The sequence below is a fragment of the Poecilia reticulata genome, chromosome 12, assembly GCF_904066995.2.
Source record: "Poecilia reticulata chromosome 12, P_reticulata-male-v2, whole genome shotgun sequence".
Taxonomy (NCBI): Eukaryota; Metazoa; Chordata; class Actinopteri; order Cyprinodontiformes; family Poeciliidae; genus Poecilia; species Poecilia reticulata.
In genome coordinates, this window is record NC_088841.1 from 14,336,240 (window position 1) to 14,356,275 (window position 20,036).

General features: G+C 40.9%; 1 protein-coding gene across 2 annotated transcripts in view; it reads left to right on the forward strand.

The window, feature by feature from the left end:
* LOC103473798 (mediator complex subunit 13L) overlaps positions 1 to 19,014 on the forward strand; it is a 99,564-nt gene extending 80,550 nt beyond the window's left edge. Inside the window, exons 5-31 of one of the 2 annotated variants that reach the window (XM_008424295.3) lie at positions 673 to 818; positions 1,477 to 1,683; positions 2,488 to 2,652; positions 3,928 to 4,084; positions 4,176 to 4,280; positions 5,538 to 6,194; positions 6,902 to 7,121; positions 7,940 to 8,018; positions 8,127 to 8,242; positions 8,359 to 8,455; positions 8,826 to 9,043; positions 9,388 to 9,566; positions 10,432 to 11,360; positions 11,646 to 11,825; positions 12,093 to 12,322; positions 12,655 to 12,853; positions 12,949 to 13,222; positions 13,324 to 13,582; positions 13,673 to 13,861; positions 13,968 to 14,191; positions 15,648 to 15,790; positions 16,382 to 16,540; positions 16,833 to 16,997; positions 17,124 to 17,287; positions 17,834 to 17,998; positions 18,167 to 18,276; positions 18,391 to 19,014. In XM_008424295.3, coding sequence (XP_008422517.2) covers positions 673 to 818; positions 1,477 to 1,683; positions 2,488 to 2,652; positions 3,928 to 4,084; positions 4,176 to 4,280; positions 5,538 to 6,194; positions 6,902 to 7,121; positions 7,940 to 8,018; positions 8,127 to 8,242; positions 8,359 to 8,455; positions 8,826 to 9,043; positions 9,388 to 9,566; positions 10,432 to 11,360; positions 11,646 to 11,825; positions 12,093 to 12,322; positions 12,655 to 12,853; positions 12,949 to 13,222; positions 13,324 to 13,582; positions 13,673 to 13,861; positions 13,968 to 14,191; positions 15,648 to 15,790; positions 16,382 to 16,540; positions 16,833 to 16,997; positions 17,124 to 17,287; positions 17,834 to 17,998; positions 18,167 to 18,276; positions 18,391 to 18,523 — 5,869 coding nt within the window. In that variant the 3' untranslated portion in view covers positions 18,524 to 19,014. The remainder of the gene's footprint in view (positions 1 to 672; positions 819 to 1,476; positions 1,684 to 2,487; positions 2,653 to 3,927; positions 4,085 to 4,175; positions 4,281 to 5,537; positions 6,195 to 6,901; positions 7,122 to 7,939; positions 8,019 to 8,126; positions 8,243 to 8,358; positions 8,456 to 8,825; positions 9,044 to 9,387; positions 9,567 to 10,431; positions 11,361 to 11,645; positions 11,826 to 12,092; positions 12,323 to 12,654; positions 12,854 to 12,948; positions 13,223 to 13,323; positions 13,583 to 13,672; positions 13,862 to 13,967; positions 14,192 to 15,647; positions 15,791 to 16,381; positions 16,541 to 16,832; positions 16,998 to 17,123; positions 17,288 to 17,833; positions 17,999 to 18,166; positions 18,277 to 18,390) is intronic. The other variant, XM_008424296.3, reaches the window with a different exon arrangement.
* The last annotated feature ends 1,022 nt before the right edge of the window (positions 19,015 to 20,036 follow it).

A 20,036-nucleotide genomic window follows, 5' to 3' on the forward strand; every position in this document is an offset into this window, starting at 1 on the left:
TAATCACAAAGCGATTAGAGTACCTGCTGACTTTATTGTAATTCTGATATATATAAACCCAGGTAGTGAGGTGGTTTATAGATTAAAAATATACATCAGTGGAGCTGTCCAGGCGGTTAATGACGTCCAGCCCGCCCACTGCTGTATAGATTGCAATAAAGCTCCAACAATTACTCCTCCTTGATTAAAAAAAAAAACAACACAGCAATGCATGATGAACTGTGCGCTGGCTGGTGTAATAAAGAGAGAGTCGCGACATGTAAACATGCAGCCATCGCAGTCAGTCGTACACAAATGAGGATTTATACCTGTAATGAGAGTCGTGTGTGAGATGAGTGGTGGCAGAGTTTTGTGAAAATGCTGTCGGACGACGTCCTGATCTGTAGATAAGCTCCCCTCGTCTGCCTGAAAAAGCTGGCGTCTTTAACATCGTCAGTCTGCTTCATCTCAATTGGACATGATTAAAAAGTAATTATGTTCCATTTTAATTTGAGCTTAATTAAATTGTGTAGGTGATTTTACTCGTAATTACACCGGACAAAGACAGGAGCGCAAATCCATGTTGCCAGTCGTTTTCAAAGACGGGCTCGATTTCCGAGTTGTGTTACGTGCTTCGGCTGTTTTAATGTGTTTTGCCTTTAACTTCGTTGTTTTTCAATCTTCTTTCTGCAGCGAACACCTGTCCTGCTCCTTCTCCTTCTTCCTGCACGGCGAAAGTAACGTGTGCACAAGCGTGGAGATCGTCCAGCACCAGCCTGCGTACCACATCACGGAGCGCCACATCCGACTCGCACAGACCTCCTCCACTCCGGTGCAAGGTAACACACGCACGCACAGACACGCATATATATTTATATCAGAATTAATACATTAGCCTTTTGCTCTCATGTAATCATCTTGAGCAGAAGCATATATTTTAAAGTCATGATTTTTCAAAAGTCTCTATTATGAGATTGTCACTCCAATGAAATTATACTAATAATAATAATAATAATTAAAAAAATATTCTTAATATAATTTATAAAGTGCTTCTTAGAGCACTTTCCAACAAAATGCTGAACAATTACAAGGAGATAAAAAAAAAACTGCCGTTGGTGAAAATATTGTGCATTCTTCCACATTACCAAATGTGAAAGTTGCTTTATTATATTGCATATTTTCTATACCACATATATAGTGCAGAGATGACATTACTGGATTTAAATTTATATCATGGGCAGATGTACAAGTGTCTTAGTTTAGAAAGTACAGTTTTATTTTTTCTGTAATTATTTTCATAAACAGAAGCAAATTAACTTATTAAAGTAAAATTTAAGTTCATTAAAATTTGTTTAGACTGTTACTAAAACAGATCTAAACTCAAACATATTAAGAAACATATTGGATCGTGTTTAACCATTTTATTTATATATCGCCATTAGTTTTAAATAGTTCCTTTCCTTGCAGTCTCTGATCGCTCTGCTCTTGTCTGTGCAGTGATTTTGAGTCCGTATGGCCTGAGCGGGACCCTAACGGGGCAGGCCTTCAAAATGAGCGACCCCGCCGCTCGGAAGCTGATAGAGGAGTGGAGCTACTTCTATCCCATGGTGCTTCCACAGAAAGAGGGGAGCGGAGAGAAGGAACAAAAGGAGGGAGGGCAAGCCTACGACCGCAGCTCTCACGTGGCAGTGGATGTCATCGTAGGTATGGCAAAACAAAAAAACATCACACAAAGTTATAAAAAAATATATTTACTAGATTTGAAGAACATGCAGCATGGAAAGGGAGTTACTTCACCAAATAAAATAAAACGGTTTCCTGCACAATCCATCTTATTTCAGCAAATACAAAAGAACACTGCCGGCCTTTCAGCATGCAAATAGCAATGAAGGATTACATTAGGCTTCAGTGATGTTGCTTTCCCAAAGTAAATGGTGACACAATAACATCTCATTGATTGCTCTCTGTCTTTTGTTTGAGCAGAGGAACTAGTAAAAGTGCTTCTTTAACTGCAATGAGCCTCTCAGTCTTCCAACATGCCTGGAAGGGGGATGACTGAAAGCTATGAGCATACAGTGAGACAGGCAGAGAGGAAGAGTCTGGAAGCTGAGCCATAAACTCCAGGGAGGTTCTCTTACAGCCTAATCAGTCTGATCCCACAGCGTTGACTTGACCTGATTACAATTAAAACTCTTTTGGATACCAGCAGCTTTTACAGCTAAAGAGGAAAGCCAGAAGAAGCCTGAAAATAGAAGGATTTTTATTTGATTATGTTATATCAGTGCAGTGAGTGAGAAAGCGTGTGCTTGCATTAATGAAATACAAAGCTGCTGCTTGGCGCGAGTGCATTTGCGGCCGTTCATGCTGAAATCTGGGAACATGCTGCAAATCTCTAACAGAAACGGCATGTTTTGCTCGCACAGTTCATCTTTGCAAGGATTTGTTAAGGATTTTCACAAATTTGTTGTCAAACGAGTGCCGCAAATCCTCTTTTTCTTACCTTCCTAGGCGGCGTGAGGATGACCTACCCAGCTGCTTTTGTGCTGATTGCCCAGGGGGACCTACCGGTGGAACAGTCTCCACCTGTTCCTGCAGCCCTGGGCCTCAACAAGGAGCTGAACAACTGCAGCGTGCCGCTGACTCCGCCGACATCACCAGAGCAGCCCTGCTCCGGTAACACACACACACACGTACATTCATGCATGGTGCAGGGTTTTGTTTGCACGGTAAAAATTTAAGTCATTAACAGCCTGAAGTAAACGCTTCTAGATCCAGGATTGAAAAGTATTTTAAATGTATCTTGTTCCATATTCAGGTAATTCTAGTTTAATTCAGATTTGTTAAATCCACTTAAAATGAGTCTCATTGTATTTTTAACTTTATTCTTTATTTGTTCTGATTATTATTATTATTATTATTTTGCTTTTGTCCCGAGTTCTTTAAGAATATGAATTTGCAAACACCAGCAATCTGTGCAATTCTTCTCTCAAATAAGTGCTGTATACATGCAGCAAAAGTAATACTTCTTTTCATCACTATTACATGAGTCTTTCCTAATTACTTTCCTACACATTTTTCCATACAGCAAGCTACTTTTTTCCCAACAGGAGTTTCTCCTGGTCAGCCTCAACATACTAAATACATTAAGAAGCTATTATGGTGTTGATTGTTTGATAAAACAATCAAGTGACATAGAATCACCTATGACTCTATTTTTTTCCTAAGGTTTTCTGACTTGACCCATATCACTACAGTCTTTATTAAAACCTCCAGCTCCTATCTTTTTTATGGGGAGCAGTTTGCTAAACTGTTCACACTTACTTGTAACGTGGCTCGGTGATAATTTGGCTCGTAACATTTGGTTCCCCTTAAGCACGTGAGGACAAAACCTGCTCTTCCGGTTCATAAACTTAGCACTTTGTCTCAAACGTAGTAACATTTGATGACTCGGATTTCTGCTGTGGAGTGCGTTGGGCTCCTGGACTGCTGGGAACATCTGAGCATTTAAAGCCAAATAGCTGTGGCACCGACTGTTGAATTAAGCTAAACATGAGAAAAATCAGTGCTTTTCATCTCCTTTCTTCTGTAACCGTGTAATAAATAGTGTGTAGCCCTCTTTAGCACTTTTTTCCAGGCCTGTCTGTGTGAAGCATGAGGAAGTGACTAATGTGTAAACGACCCAATGATGCTACCCACCTTTAACAGACAGAAGTAACTGTCAATGTGTAACAAGAGCTCATAGTATAAACTCTGACCTTCTCACATTTCTGCTTCAAATTGTTGTGAAAAGGCACCAGTTGGATATTTTCACACATGATCCTGACTTTTTCAGCTGCTAACAGATTAATGAAAAGGAGAGCATGATTAAAAAAAAAGACATTTTTCACTGCTGACTAAGATTAAAACTCTGTCGCTGAGAGGATGGTATCTGTTCTTTTTTTTTGCCAGCGGACAGTGGCTTTGTGACCTCAGCCTCTAACGTCCCTACACCGGACAGCGGCATGGGGATCACCACTTTCAGCCCAAAGCATTCTGGGAAGAAGCTGACCTGCCAGGTGGTCCACCAGGCCTGGAGGGAATGCTATCTCAAGCAGTCTCAGTACGTGTAAGTTACCTCTAAATTACTTTCTTCCTTTTTTGCTTATTATTCTAATGTTCAATGATAGGTTATACTAACCAGTGATTCTTCCCTACAGACCAAATCAGCTCACTGATGCGTCGCAGAGAAAGGAAGTGCCAAACGCAGTTGCTACGTGGAACTTTAACGATCTTGGAGCACGAACACCCTGCAGCTGCTCCAGGTAACACTGAAGTTTTCAAAAAAAAGTTTTTTGAAACAGTGTACACTAAATATGCAATTCTGTTGATCTGCCATATGAAAAAAGGATTGCATGTGAAAGACAACACAAAGTAAAAATGTATGGTTTTCACAGGAATCTGGAAGTGCAGCATGAATTTGTTCATACTTTTGTAGACCCGCCTTTTGCTGCAATTACAGCAAGTCTTTGGGGTCTGTCCCTTCTAGTTTGTCACCTCAAGGGACTCAATGTTTGTCTTTTCTGGCAAAATAACTTAAATATGGTATTGAAGAGCTTCAGTGAACAACAATGTTCTCCGCTGCAACAGATTCCTACTTGGACTCGGTCTGGATTTTGACAGGGCTATTCTAACAATGTTTTGTTCTAAGGAAAATCCATTGTAGCTCTGGTTGCATGTTTCAGGCCACTGTCCTGGTGAAAGGTGAACCTCATCCCCAGTCTCAAGCTTTTTGTAGCTTCTCGCACTTTAATATTCCTGTATTTGCTCTGTATTTGGTTCAATCCTTCTACCCATTAGCCCTGACCAGTTACTCCTTTCCCAATGAAAATGAGCATCTCTGCAGCATTATTCTAACACCACAGTATTACGCTATAGGTTGGTTTGTTCAGGGTGATAAGTAGTGTGATTCTTCGTTACCATTGAGCTATACAGCAGGGATTGTTGCAGTTCAGTTTACGATTTTATAGTCGGGTGTATTCAGGAGAGAGTTTCTTCCACCAGCTTTGCTTTCTTGGGAACAGACAAAATAACCTACCAAACCACAACAACCCTTATCGCTCAGGGGAAACAAGATTTTCATTTTCTACCACAAATTATGCTCTATAAGTAGGCCCAGAAGTTGAAGTTTAGTGTCATCTGATCAGGATCATTTCTTCCACAACATACCCAAATGTTTTTAGTAAATTTTAAATATAACTTCTAATATCTTTGAGTAATACTATGAACAGAGATGTAGATATCTGCAGATCCTCCAGTAGCCCCTAATCTCTTGGTTGAAGTGGATGTTTATGTCCTGGTTCCCAGATGTTTATGTCCTGGTTCCCACTCCACACTAATGATTCACTCGGTCAAATAGAAAACCAACAAAATATGTGATAAAATTTGAAGAATGCCGAAGTTTATAAATACTTTTACAATTCTTTAATTTTACTCCATTATCGTTTCTTATCAATATATTCAGCAAAACATATTTTATGCTACTGTTGAGGGTTGTTTAATTTTATGTTTTTGTTTTGTAGGTTAAAGCAGCAGAAGCTCAACACGTCCACGACACCCGCTGCTAACATTCAGCCTTGTTCCAGCTCTTCGCTGTCTTCAGGCCCGTCATTGTACACCACCTCCGTGCCAAAACACAAGACGAGCGAGAGGCCGGAAAAGCCTGACAAACAGTCAAAAAGGCCGGCTGTGATTCCCTTTCACCACCGTCTTTCTGTGACGGAGGAGTCCCCGCTGGAACAGGACTCACCTGGAGGACCCCAGCTTGGTGCCCTCGTTGCGCTTGAATCACCGCTGGAGCCCCTAAGCTCTCTGCAAAGTTGCAAGTGTTCCAAGTCCCTCGCTAATGAAAGAAAAGCCCCAGAGTCCCTTCTTCATTCATCCATGTCTCCACTCCCGCCCACTCTCAGCCCGCACCCCCGGATGCAGGACCCGGAGGTTCTAGACGCCTCCGTAGACATGCTTGTGTGTTCGGATGGGGCCTCAGGTCTGGGGGTGATTACCAGCGAGACAGCGGTCTATACTGCTCAGCTGAGGCAGAGGGAGAGCGGGTCTGGCTGGTGGAGAGGCTTCAGGACTCCCAGGACTGATAAAAGTGAATTCAGGCCCCCTGAACTCCCCACTGAGAAATTAGAGCAAGTGGAGACAGAAACATCCACTGTAAACAATGCATTTAAAAGGTAGGAAGTGTGCCAGATGATGGAGGGAAAAAATACAGTTGAGACCAGATAAATTAGAAGACGTGCACATTTTTTCCTCACTGTCTGAAGTTAAATCAGACCAAACCTCTCCTTTTTTAGGTTAGTTAAAATTATAAAAACATATTTTTAGATTTTCTAAATGCCAAAAAACTTAACAAGAAATTTTGTTTTTTAACTGTCTTTGAGCTCTATATAAACTTCTAAATTTGAAAAAAGTAAAAAAAAAAAATCTCGCAATTTTTTATAAGTAATTTCAATAATTTTGAAAAACGTAAAGCAAGACAAGTTTGGTCTGATTTCACTTCAGACAGTGAGGAAAAAATGTGTGTGTATTTTTATTTGGTGTACATAAATATTTGTTTTCAACTGTATGTAATATTTGCAATCTTTTGCACAGTATGAATAGTTTAGAATTGTATATTTGAATGCTATTGCATTCTATTTGGCATGATTTCATACTATGCAGGTCAATAAGCAATTCAGCCTGCTGGATTGAGTCACACTGCGGTAGATCCTACAAAGATGTTAAGAGAGCAAACAGCATCTTATTACAAGGCTAGTTGTGGCGGAGATACAGCTACTGGTTTGACGCAAACTTATTTTGCAAACATGAGGTTGAAGATAATGTAAAAAAAAAAAAAAAGAATAATCTCCTGTTTCATTCTGTTCCTTTCTGTCTTTTCCAGACTGTACAGTCGGAGCCACAAGAGATTTAAAATCTCAGAAGAGAAGGTGGCGGAGCACATCCACGCTCTGGGCCTGTTTGTGCAGCCGGGCGTAGAGGCTCTGCGAGAAACTGGAACTGGGGACGATCCTTACGACTTCAAGGAAGGAGATATTGAGTATCCGTTCCCCTCTTCCAAGAGGTTGAAGGGCTCTGGGCGAGAAACCAAGCAGAAAGCAAAGGTAACAGAAGAAACATTTTAAAAGCTAAATACAACAATTCAAAGCTGCCGTTATGTGAAGCCACAGAAAGCAGCGTCATATATTCACCAGTTTGAATATGGTGAAAACTAAAGTGAAAACCTATGTTTTTTTTGTTTTTTTTTTCGTTTTGTTTTCTGACGGTAGAAATTTTGCATGCTGCGACAGCAAAGAAATAAGCTAAAGCAACTGGCTACTGAAAGTGCTGATAAACATTTAGCAGCACAAGGTTGAGACATTTCCCCCAGGAGGTTGTGTGAAATCAAAAGCAGCTAAACGGAGAGTAAATACCAGACTTAAATTCACCAGGTGCTGCAACACTCCATTTGAATGCTAATGAGGCTATGTGTAAGATTGGTTTACAAATTAATACTTTAATCCTGAGTGCAAAAAAGAGCACTCAAATAACATTCAAAAATTGTCTCCCTCAAGTGGCCAAACTATAGAGGTGCAGATCTTCAAATCCAAACTAGATATACATCTTCAGTACTTATTTCTTTAGAGCATGTTGTTGCTTACTGTCCTTGCAGAGGGGGAAAAAAATTTTTTTTTGAGGGTGGAGGGAGATGAGAATAATTACATGTATGATATGAGTGTATACAATAAAAAAAATCCACAGACTCCTGCAAAAAATAAGGAAAATTGAAATTAATATTTCTATTTTGTATGGCAGTAACATGAACTGTGATGCTGCACCCCGTGACTCATAATATCCACAAACTGTGGCTTTCCACTCTTTTTTTTATTATTATTTTGTGGCCAACAATCTAATCTAAAGTCTTATCTAACTCATACTCTAGGGAGAGGAAATCACCAGCAACGGTTCACTGCCTGATGGAAAAGATGCAATGTCTATTTTTAACTCTGCTCCAAAGTCCGGTGAGGAAATGGACCACAAACGTTGCCATGTTTTAGTGTTTTATGTCCCATGTTTAGAGATCACTCACTCGTGGATATATTTTAACTGTGTGTTTATTTGTGTTTTAGATGATTTGGGTCAAGACGATGCTCCCACTAAAACTAATCCTTCTCTGACCGAAGAGAAAGATCTGGCAGTCAACATCTCAGATCTGGAAAACATACTTGATGAAGAAGATGGAGGGGTAAGACATCTCCTTTTATGCATCGGTGTCGGAAATATAACATATATAATTTGTTTTAGTTTTGCTGTAGAAAATGCTCGAAATAATAAAACTGATCATTGATTTATATCTTACAGCCTGTTTATCCAAACCAACACTCAACAAAGTTGCTGGTGTCAACAGAAGATCGTCTCAGTGGCAAAGAAGGAAGAGTTAATGTATCTTATCCACCAAGTAAGTGAAACATACTATTCACAACTATTCTGTTGTACAGCAATCACTAATGACATGCAAATCTTTTTTAAAAATAGAGGAAAATGTTTACATCAAAATACCTGTCTGTGTAAAACAATTATGTGTGATCTAACGCACTTTAGATGCTATCAAACCCTTTTTTGTATTTATTTATTTGGAGAAATAAACCCATAGTAGGAAATAAACATCCTTATCAAATTCCCCAGAGCAGCAAATAAATAAACAATGTGTTGTTCCTACTTTATTTTTCTATAGATGTCTCAATGAACTTCCAATTTGTGGATTAAATATCTTTAAATCATTCTCCTCCTTCCGTTTCATCTCATTCCTCATGTCTCTCTCCTTTTAGCAGTTGCAGATCTCCAGCGAATGTTCCCCACTCCTCCTTCGTTGGAGCAACACCCAGCATTTTCCCCCATCACGCCGTATCGAGACACACCGAGTCAAGAGCCCCCCGCGCCCATCGGAGTGACGGACTACCTTCCGTCTTTGGCCCCCACCCAGCTCACTGAGTACATGATGGAGATGGAGGACGGTGCGACTAGTCCCAGGCTGGATGACATTAAGGTAGACGCTTCTTTCACTGCAGTAGACAGATCTAGTCCTTTTCCCATTCAGAAATTCTTTGTGATTATGCTTTAAGCTACAAACCTGTCAGTTACTTTGACATTTAACCTTACCTCTTACCCTGGGAGTCTTATTAATAATTATTGTACTCTTGGGGAAGTTCATGTGTTGTTGTATAAGGTATTATAGCTGAATTAAGGGTTTCAGGCTGTTGGATGTTAAGCCTTCAAGTGGTTCTATGGGTTTGCAGCGATGCGTTGTTGCTGGTACCACTGACCTGAGCAGCAGTTGCGAGAGACGTGTCCTAAAAACCTTAACTAACATACATCTAACTTTCTCTCCAGCCACAGATAGGATCCTCCATGTTTGCACCGCTCTCCTGCTTTCCCAGCCAAACTTTACCACCACTCAAGATCCCTGAACAATGTTACTACCGTCCATCCTGGGCGCTTTTGCCCAAAATGGAGCACTTTACACCCATCATGCATCCACAGAATGCTGCGTTCACCAAGGATGGATACACGTAAGACCCCTAAAGATTTTGAGAACCAATTTTTGAAAACAATTGAAACCATTTGCATAAAATTTATAAAAAAAGAAAGAAACCCTTCTTTTTTTGCTCAGTGTCTGATGTTAAATCAGACAAAATAATTCAGGTTTTAGGTCTGTTAGGATTACCAAAATCATATATTTACTCGTCTTCAGGTGCAACGTTCAGCTGCCTGAAGGCACAGCACTCATCTGAGTGGGTGTCTGGTTCACTTTACAAAATAGATGTTATGCGGAAAAAAATAATGTGGAAAGATTGTAGCAACATCCCAAGACCAGGAAACCAGAAAATCTTGGACATAAGTGAGATCTGCCAAAAGAATAATGACCTTAAACAAATCACCAAGTCAAAGTGGGTCAACGTTTTGAAGTGACCATCTTAAAGTCCTGATCTCCCTACTGAGAATCATTTTCCAGAGATGAAAAGTCAACATACACACACTCATTTAATTACACCAATTCTGTCTGAACAAATGGGCCAGAATTTGTGAAATAATACCCAAAAGGTCTTATTCCCAGGTTATATTTTAAATACAATTCCACCAAATATAAAGAAAGTTTATGTAAATTTCAATCTGGGGAGAATTCTAAAGCATTCTCTCTCAGCTTTCTGGCATTTAGCAGCAATAAATAGTTTTGGTAATCCTAAATTGCAGAAGATTTACCAGATTTGATACAGAATTAAGAAGAATAAAGATAATTTGTCTTTTTGTGCAAAGCATTTAAATATGTGGCTGCAGCTGCAGTTGCACAAGCATACTGTATATAAACCCGTGTGACTTTTCGGAGCTATCATGCAGATGGTTGACTATTTGCTTCCTCTGATGTGTGTTTTCCAGGAACACTCCCAGTGTTAACACCCTCACAGACCAAGACTATGTCCAGATGAGTGTCAACACTGCCTCTGTTAGCACCACTACCGGCATCCTTCCCTCACCGGCAACGCCACGCTTCTCCGTGCCAACCCCACGGACTCCACGTACACCAAGGGGAATTAACACTGCCAGCTCAGGGCAGGGCTCAGTGAAGCAGGATGGTACTGAGCTCAGCTCGCCAGCCTCCACCCCCTCTACCAGCCTGCCGCTTAGCTCTGTGGAGCATTTAGCTAGACCGGGGCCCCCCGTCCCTGAGGCCCACAGCCTCTATGTAGTCCTCTTGCTCTCAGACTCCGTCCTCAGCATCTTTAAGGATCGTAACTTTGACAGCTGCTGCATCTGCGCGTGCAACATGAACGTCAAAGGCGCAGACGTCGGGGTGTACATCCCAGACTCCACTTGCGAAGATCAGTACCGCTGCATGTGTGGCTTCAGTGCCATCGTGAACCGGCGGCTGGCTCACGGCACCGGTCTCTTCCTGGAGGACGAACTCGACATATTTGGTCGGACTTCTGAAGGAGGCAGAGCTGCCGAGCGGAGGCTCGCTCTTTGTCGCCGGGACCCGACGATGGGAGACTCCAGAGCTAAGCAGTCCCAGGACGCTGGTCCTGGCTCTCCGTCGGTCATGGTTGTCATTCAGGAGCAGTGCTCCCAGCCAATTTCCTGTCTGACTTCGTTGCACCTTCCAATTAATTCGTCTTGCCATGGCCGCAAGGGAGCGCTCCTCCAGAGCTGGATGTCTGAAAAGCAGTGGGCAGATGCGAGTGACGCTTGTGTGGACTGTTTCAATGCTTTTGAGCAGGGGCTGCAGTATGTGGACAACCCTACAGGAGGGAAAGTCGACCTCACTGTCGTGAGAAGCAGTGCTATTCATTCCTGGCCTCACACAAATGGTAAGGAGAGTGATTAAATTAGTGTTAATATTAGTAATGGAATAATTTAGTGCATTCCGCTAAAGTAGATGTAATGATTGGTATAAATTTATTTACAAGAGTTTCTTGTCATATATGATCAATTGTGTGAGTGTGCATGTGTAAATGCGTAGATTCATCCTAGGGTTAATGTGTGTTTGCTCGTCATAGTGTTTGTCTGGAATGAATCAATAAAATCAATGTCGATATGTTTTTGCATCTTTTCATGAACCTTCTTGTGTCTGTGTGTGTTTGCACTTTCCAAAGTGGTGGACATGAGCAGGTTGTCGTCACAGGATATGGTTCGAATGCTGCTGTCCATGCAGCCCTTCCTGCAGGATGCCATCCAAAAGAAGAGGACAGGACGGACCTGGGAAAACATCCAGCATGTTCAGGGTCCGCTCACCTGGCAGCAGTTCCACAAGATGGCTGGAAGAGGCTCCTACGGTGAATTCACACCTCTTTTCTACACCTTTTTACTGCCAGGGTTCTCAAACGTCAGTCCTTGAGAACCACTCTCTTGAAGCTTTACACTCAGACGTGTTCCAACACATTACCCAGCTCTCTGCAGAATTTGATAACATGTTGAGAAGGTAATTCAACCAGCTTAGATCAGATGTGCTGGAACACCCAACCCTACAATTGAAGGACAGTTGGAGACCACTCTTGTAAAAGTGACCTTGAAATTGATATAATAATCTGTATCCGTCTCAGGTTCGGAGGAGTCACCAGAGCCCCTGCCAATCCCGACAGTGCTATTGGGCTATGACCGAGAACGAGACTTCTTGGCATTGTCGCCCCTGGCTTTGCCTTTCTGGGAAAAGTTGCTGCTGGAACCATACGGAGGACAGAGGGACGTCGCGTACGTGGTGGTGTGTCCTAATAGCACCTCGCTGCTCGCGGCATCACAGGCGTTCTTCCAGGAGCTCAGTGCTGTTTACGAGGTAACAATTAGAAGCATCAGCAACCCTAAGAGTGATGATCACATCAGTGTAGTATAACAACCCAGTCAAGTTTATACTCAAATTCAGTGAAAATTTGTAGCAAAACTTAAAAAATGCTGCCTATCTAATCTGTCTGCACATTTGCAACCATTTTGCAAAGACTGGCAAAACTCTTCAGAAAATATAAAAATTCTGTTTGTAGTGCCAGTTCACCACTAATGTTATATTAAGCACTTCATAGTACAAACAAAAATGTTCGAGGAGTTTAAATGCTTTTCATTGCACTGTATCAACTATGTATTTATCTAATGTGAAAATGAATCGTTCTGCAGACGTGCCGTCTCGGAAAGCACCGCCCTTTGTCCAAGGTATCCAAGGATGGCCTTGTCCAGGTTGGGCAGGAAGTGGAGCCAGAAAAGCTGGAGGAGCTGAATGTCGATCAGTGGCTGAGTGGACAGTGGGCTGGCCAGCAGCACAGCGACAACATAAGCAAACTAAAACTATATGCTTATGCCTTGAAGCAGCAACTAGGTGAGAATTAACAAGCTGATTATTTTCTCGTCTCTTACATTTTGTTTCTATCAATAAATAAACCATATATAATAAATTTTTTTCTCCTCTTTAAGGCCCTCAGCTTGCAGCCCTGACTTTAGACAGCAGTCTTCTGTTGCCTCCCAAGCCGCAGCCTCCTGTAAACAACACGTCTTCCTCTGGACAGCCTCAGACTTGGAGTGCTGACGGAGAGCAAGCTTCGGGTGCTGTCAGTGCATCAAATGCATCAACCCCGGGTGGAGCTCTCTCAAGTCAGCCTGGAGAGATAACCCAAGGGGGATCCAGCGATTCAAAGGGCCAGCCTAGTTCCACGCCAGCAACGAACACACCAGCGGATGCTCCTGAACTGTAAGGAGACAGAGTGTCAGAGCAGTTGCTGCGATTTAAATTATGTTTGAACAAGAGCAAGTGTTCTTCAGCTTCATGCCTCTTTTGTTCCCTCTCTGCAGCTCCTCGGAGCAGACGCGAATCGGCATCCCCACTGAGGCTGACTCAGCAGACAGCATTGCAAACCCACCAGCAGTCGTTATTTATGTCGTCGACGCTTTTCTCAGTTCAAGTGGAATGAGACATGAAGGGGGAGAGGAGGATGAAGAGGAGGGTGAAGAAGTGGAGTCAGGAAGCATTTGGCTTCTCGGGCTCCTTCGCTGCTACACAGAAATGCTGCAAAACTTGCCTGAGACTATGAGACCGGCACTGGTACTACAGGTAGGAGCATATTTTGATTTGCAGTACGGAGGCTCTGAATTAGAAGCACGTGTTGTGATGGTTTGTTTTCGTCCTGTGCCTGTGTTTCAGGTGGTGCCGTGCCAGTATCTCCTCCAGCCAGCGAGTGGAGAAAGCCGCTTGTACCTGCAGCACCTGCGCTCCATGGCCTTCTCTTGCTATTCACAGTGCAGACGGCTGCTGCCCCAGCAAACGTATATCAAGTCGCTTACTGGTTTCGGCCCAGTGTCCACTGTCAGTTCGGTTCTGAAGAGCCCCGAGGTCTGCATGAGAATTTAACTTGATTTAAGCTAACTTTTCTCTTATTTTTGTACCAACGTTTTAATAATTTTTCATATTATTTCTGTTTTCACATTTTTTCTTTTAGTATCCTAGACCACTCCAGCTTTACTCGCCACCCTTCATACTCGGACCGAGCCGTCCAAAGCATCCAGAACCAGGAGAGATATGGGCCGAGGTCCCACCCAAATTCAACGTGCTCTTTGTAGGATACTGCCTGTCTCATGACCAACGCTGGATCCTGGTGTCCTGCACGGACCAGCAGGGGGAGCTCCTGGAGACCGGCGTTATTAACGTTGACGTTCCCAATAGGTAAGCTGTGGTTGTCTGCAGTGGCGGTCCTTGTTTGCCTGTTGCCCCTGGCAACCCCCCTCTATCTGCACCCAATCTTATATATTTATGTATTCGGTGGGCAAAATAAGAATTGATTACAAAGTTTTTCTCAATAAATGTATTTTAACCTTTTTCCTTTGACCTCTCACACCACATGCCAGTAATAACCAAAGTAAAACACATTTACAGGAAATTAAAGCAAATGAATCCACAAGATGAATTATAGGTACAATGTTTGAATATGTGTTGAACACACTGTACAAAAGTTTTGGGGTTTTTGTGAAACGACTTACAGGCCGACCTTGAATGAGGAAACTAGTCACAGTTGTCCTGGTGTGACTTTGATCAAATCTTTTCACATCTTTTAAGATTCTGGGTGCCGATTCAATGCACTCCATATAATTATTTTCTTTCCATAGACTTTCAATTGGATACAAGTTAGTTAATTGACTGGGCCATTGTTAGACTTTTACTTACATTATATCAATTAAGAGTTACTTATGATTTTGGGACTATTATCCTGCTTAGAAATCCTCACTTTTTTCATCTTCAAGAATCTACAAGTACATTTATCCATTCATTCTTTCTTCAGTTATATGAAGTCTGACAGTACCAGTCGTTTCCTCCTGCATATTTCCTTGCTAATTTTTAACTGTTCTGCCTGTTTTTCTGGGGGTGATGTACAGAATCACTCATCCAACCCGGGCAGCTTTGCTCTCATCTGACCAGATCATATTCTTCAAGTATTTCATTCACTTGACCAAATGTTTTGGAGCAAACCTTAAACAGGCTGCAGCATCTGTTTTTTTTTTATGCACTGGAGTGTTGTTGCAGTGTTTGTGCATAGAGGACATTGTGGTTTAGTGCATTACTTACCGTTTTTATGGAAAGACTGTTTCTGTTATTTCCAGGTTTTCAGAACCTCTCTGCAACATAACTATTACATCCATAACTATTTTTAATTATTCTTGGACTCCTCTGTCAGAAATCATATGAGTCCCAACAGGCTATTCCTAGTTTATGGTGAAATTATGTTGTTTCTACTTCCAGATTGTGGCTTAAACAGAACGCACTGAAACATTCCAGTTCATAAATATAGCTATAATCATTGCCAGTAGTTATGTTTTTGCAGCATTGTTGATGTTTTTGCAAAACTCTCTTTGCTTTTACAAACTGCACCACTCTTTTCAACACTTTAAAATTGAGAAACTTTTTCTAAGTTTCAGAATAGGGATTTTACAAATCCAAAACTGTGTTTTACATAATCTCTGTACATCATAGAATAGTCCTGTCTAGCTTTGATGAGTCTAGATATTATGACTTCATATCAAATGCAGAGAAATCAATTGGAGTTATTGTTAATGTTTATGCTGCTCTTGATGACATGTCAAACTAATGTGAGTAATTCTCTATATCTACATTTTCTTCACTACAGAACGAGGCGTCCTAAAGTATCAGCAAGGAAGATGGGACTGCAGAAAGTGTGGGAGTGGTGCATTGGCATCATTCAGATGACCTCCCTGCCTTGGAGGATTGTTATAGGACGGTTAGGCAGATTGGGTCATGGGGAGCTTAAAGGTGAATAAGTGCTCAGAACTAAATGTTTTTTTCTGATAAGTTTTGGCTAGTGAAAAATGACTTTATACCCATCTGGATTACTTAGTTTTAATACCAAAAGATATATATATATATATATATATATATATATATATATATATATATATATATAAGTTCTGCCTTTTGAATATAACATTTTACATTATTAGCATTTAAACAATTGAAAAATGCAATAATGGGACATTTACACCCCATTTGGTTTTCTATTATAGAATAGAGATTTCTTTCTTTCCTTCCTTACTTGTTTATATATTTCTTTTTTCTTCTTTCTGTTTCTCTTTTTACCATTTTTAAATTTAGCATTAATAGACATATTTGTGGGAAAATATCTTCAATAAAGTCATAGTGAATTATTTCAAACTTTCAGTAATGAACAGAGAATAAAAAAAAATACTTATAAGAAAATTTCAATGTTACATAAAAAACTATAGGAAACCTGCTCAGTCTCTAAGTGCATCTTTGATACAAGAGGCCATTTGGCTTTCTCGATGTAAGATGATATAGAATATAAGGGGAGAAAAAGACTTCTCACTCAGTTTATCTCCCAACTAGACTGGAGTTCACTCCTCGGGGAGCATTCCCTCCAATCAATAGGACGGCAGCTGAGGGAGGCTTGTCGTGTGTGTGGCATCTCAGCTGCTGATTCTCCCTCCATCCTCAGTGCCTGCTTGGTTGCCATGGAGCCCCAGGGCTCATTTGTGATCATGCCAGGTATGTAGGAACTGCACAATAAATGCTCCTTTTTTTCATTGTAACTAAGAAATCCAGTAAGCTTTAGTAGTGAACGTAAAGTATAAGTATTCTATTCAGTTCCAAGTTTATTTTTCTTAATTGTAGCACAGAATCTTTGTTTTTATGTTGCATTTTAATGCTGAATTTTGTGAGGGTGAAGTCCCTCTATATAGGGATCATTTCATTTGTAGCATTGCTGTTGTGTAATTATTAACTGTGCAAATATGCACAAAAAAATCACTATCATATTTCCTTTTTTTTCTGCATCTAGATGCGGTGACCATGGGTTCTGTGTTTGGACGCAGCAATGCTTTAAACCTACAGACATCACAGCTGAACACACCTCAGGATGCTTCCTGCACACATATCTTAGTCTTCCCAACTTCTGCCACCACCCAGCTGGCTCCCAGCTCCTACCCCACTGAAGACAATAATGGTAATGAAATATAATGATGTTAATCGTGTAAAATGTGACTGAAACGGGGATTAATCTAAGCTCCTACGGACAGAGATTTACATTCTGATACTCGAAATCTTTAATACTGTTTGTTTCTTTCTTCAGATGACATGTTCCCTGATCTTCCCTTCCCTGATGAACTGGAAAACGATATCGGCCATGACATGATGCTAATCACATCTCTTCACTCGCCGCCCAACACCTCTCCTGTGCCCTCGCCTGGGTCACCATCAGGGATTGGAATGGGATCACATTTTCACCATACCAGAGTGAGTCAGGGATCAGTTATGCAAATAACATTTAAGCGAATAGAAATTGTACATGATCCCTAGAGAAAAAAAAAAAACATTAATTATTGCCAACTAAAAATAAATAAGTTAGAAGAATTTTCATGTGCTTTCTTTAACTCTTTAATGGGCTGTATTATATTGTCTTAGAGCATATATTGATTAAAAATGTCATTTGGAATTAGTTTAAATCTTCAAAGTCGACTTGTTTATTTTGTGTAGCAATAGTTCAATTATATGCACACAGCGGAAGCCACAATTAAAATTACTCTGGAGGTTTTGGGGATTTTCCTTATTTTATTTATACACACCTGGTACATTTGTAAACACAAACTGCGTAAATTCAAGCGAGTGTATTTTAAAGCCTCTGTACTGTAAAGATTAAAATTTGTGGTAGTTTTGTTAGAAACATAATCCCTCAGTTTAATACCAAAAGCTTACAAAACAGGCCATGCCATCATCAATGGATAAGTAATGGAAGAGCCGAATGAAGGTCCTGATTTTTCTGGTTCTGCTTTGTGTCTGTAGAGCCAGGGAGAGCGCCTGCTGTCCAGGGACAACCCTCCAGAGGAGCTGAAGCAGCAGCCGCTGGCTCTGGGCTACTACGTCTCCACCGCTCAGGCAAACGGACTTCCTCACTGGTTCTGGGCGTCCTGCCCACAAGCTGAGAGCCAGTGTCCGCTCTTCCTTAAGGTACTGAAATCGTAACGTGTGAGCTTTTACATGGTCTCCCTGTGAGTGCGCCGGTTCTCCCCGGTTACTCTGGCTTTATTTCTCTATATGCAGGAAATTAAAACAATTTTAAATGTTTGAAAACATTTGAATCAGCATTTGACGCTGCAGTTTGTTTCTTCCCTCTAGGCGTCTCTCCACCACCATATCTCCATAGCGCAGTCAGATGAGATCCCGTCTGATAAGACCAAGCGGACCCCACACCCCTTAGACTCAAAGACCACCTCTGACGTCTTAAGGTGAATACATATCACCAACCAGCACTGTCTAGATTTTAAACTATGAAATAAACCTTAATATTGTCAGAATTTTATATACTTCTAATGATAAAAAACTGAATATTTCTCTTGCAGGTTTGTGTTGGAACAGTACAACGCCCTCTCCTGGCTGACATGCACACCTGCCACACAAGACCGTCAGTCCTGTCTGCCTGTCCATCTTGCCGTCCTGGTCCAGATGTACAACGCCATTCTGAACATACTGTAGCTTTGTGGACTGATGGGAGTCTACAGTTTTTTTTTGTGCCTCTTTAAGACCACCAGAGAGCGCCAGTGCTCCTCTGTTGCTTTGAAGTAGACGTGGATTTCATGGGCAGGGCTGAAACGTGGAGAAGTGAGGTCAGTAGTGACTCCGTGATGGTGGCGTGCAAAGAGCAAAACGGATGGCTCACCCAAAAAAAAAAAAAAGCATCATGGGCAGCACATAAGCATCCGAGGAATGGAGTTCTGGCTGCAAATTCGGTCGTCAGAGCAGGACAACATAACTCCACGCTGCGCAACCAGCAGATTGCATGATAACACAAACACATGGATTTGTCTCGTCAGCGGCGCTTCCAAAGTTCTACGGTTCTGCACTGGACTTGCAGCTGGTCGCGGAAACTTTACTTTTGCCTGGGGGTGGGGGAGCATTTTCACCCCACTTTTTTCCTCACTTTCTAAAGTGTTGCAGATACACACGCAATGGAAACTATTTGACAAGATGTGTTATTTATATTGTAAGGCATACATTTACAAAGAATTGAGACTTATTTTTTAATATTTAAAAACAATGAGAGAAAGAAACAAAGCCTTTTTTTCCCCCAAGTGACTGTTAATTGTCATGGGATGCGAAATGAAATGTCAATTCAATGCAATTGTAAAAATGCCATATTTATACAGATTATATCATGTCTTAGAATTTGATATATATGAATCTAAATAAATATATATAAATGTAAATACAAAAATATATATTACCTCTCGCAAACAGGCACTTAACGATGGGGACGAGGGTGGGCAAAGCCGACCCTTTGGAAGTGCGCACACTTATGATGCATTTTTGTCCTTTTTCTTTTTATTTTCTTAACTTACGGACATTTTTTTTATTTAATGAGTTTAACTTAAATTGATGCAGAAAATACAGTATGCTGTATATTTATAAGGTATTCATATTCAGCCAAAAAAATAAATGACAAAACTTGAAATAGGAAGTAAAATTTGCTGATAGTTCAAATTGATCGGATATTTTAAGAGAGACCCATTTATTTCATTGGCTTTCCTAGATGATGTCAAGCAAACCATCAAAAAGGCTCAGCTTCTTCCGCCTCCCTCAGTCTGCTATTTGTTAGAGTCTAAGCATGTTTGTATATACACATTTCAGATTTTTGGGGGGGTTATTTTTGCTATTTTTGTCAGAGCTGTACATTTCATGACGGTTGGTTTATTTTAAAGTAATTCATATCATTTTTTTATGATTATTTTTTTTTCTTGCCGTGAGTTTTTTGAGATGCATTATGTGCAAAAAGTCATTGAATTCCAGCCAGTTGCCAAGTAAGTGTACACACATGTACAGACAAGTGCAAAAATTTGTTACATCTGTCATCACTTTGAATATTAAACAGATTACTTTTAGTGGAAGTGATCTGTTACTTTTACACTCTTTTTTTAGTAAATTATTAAAACTCTTGAGAATGATGCTGCGTTCAGTGCTTCTTTTTAACACGACATTTTTTTTATTGTTT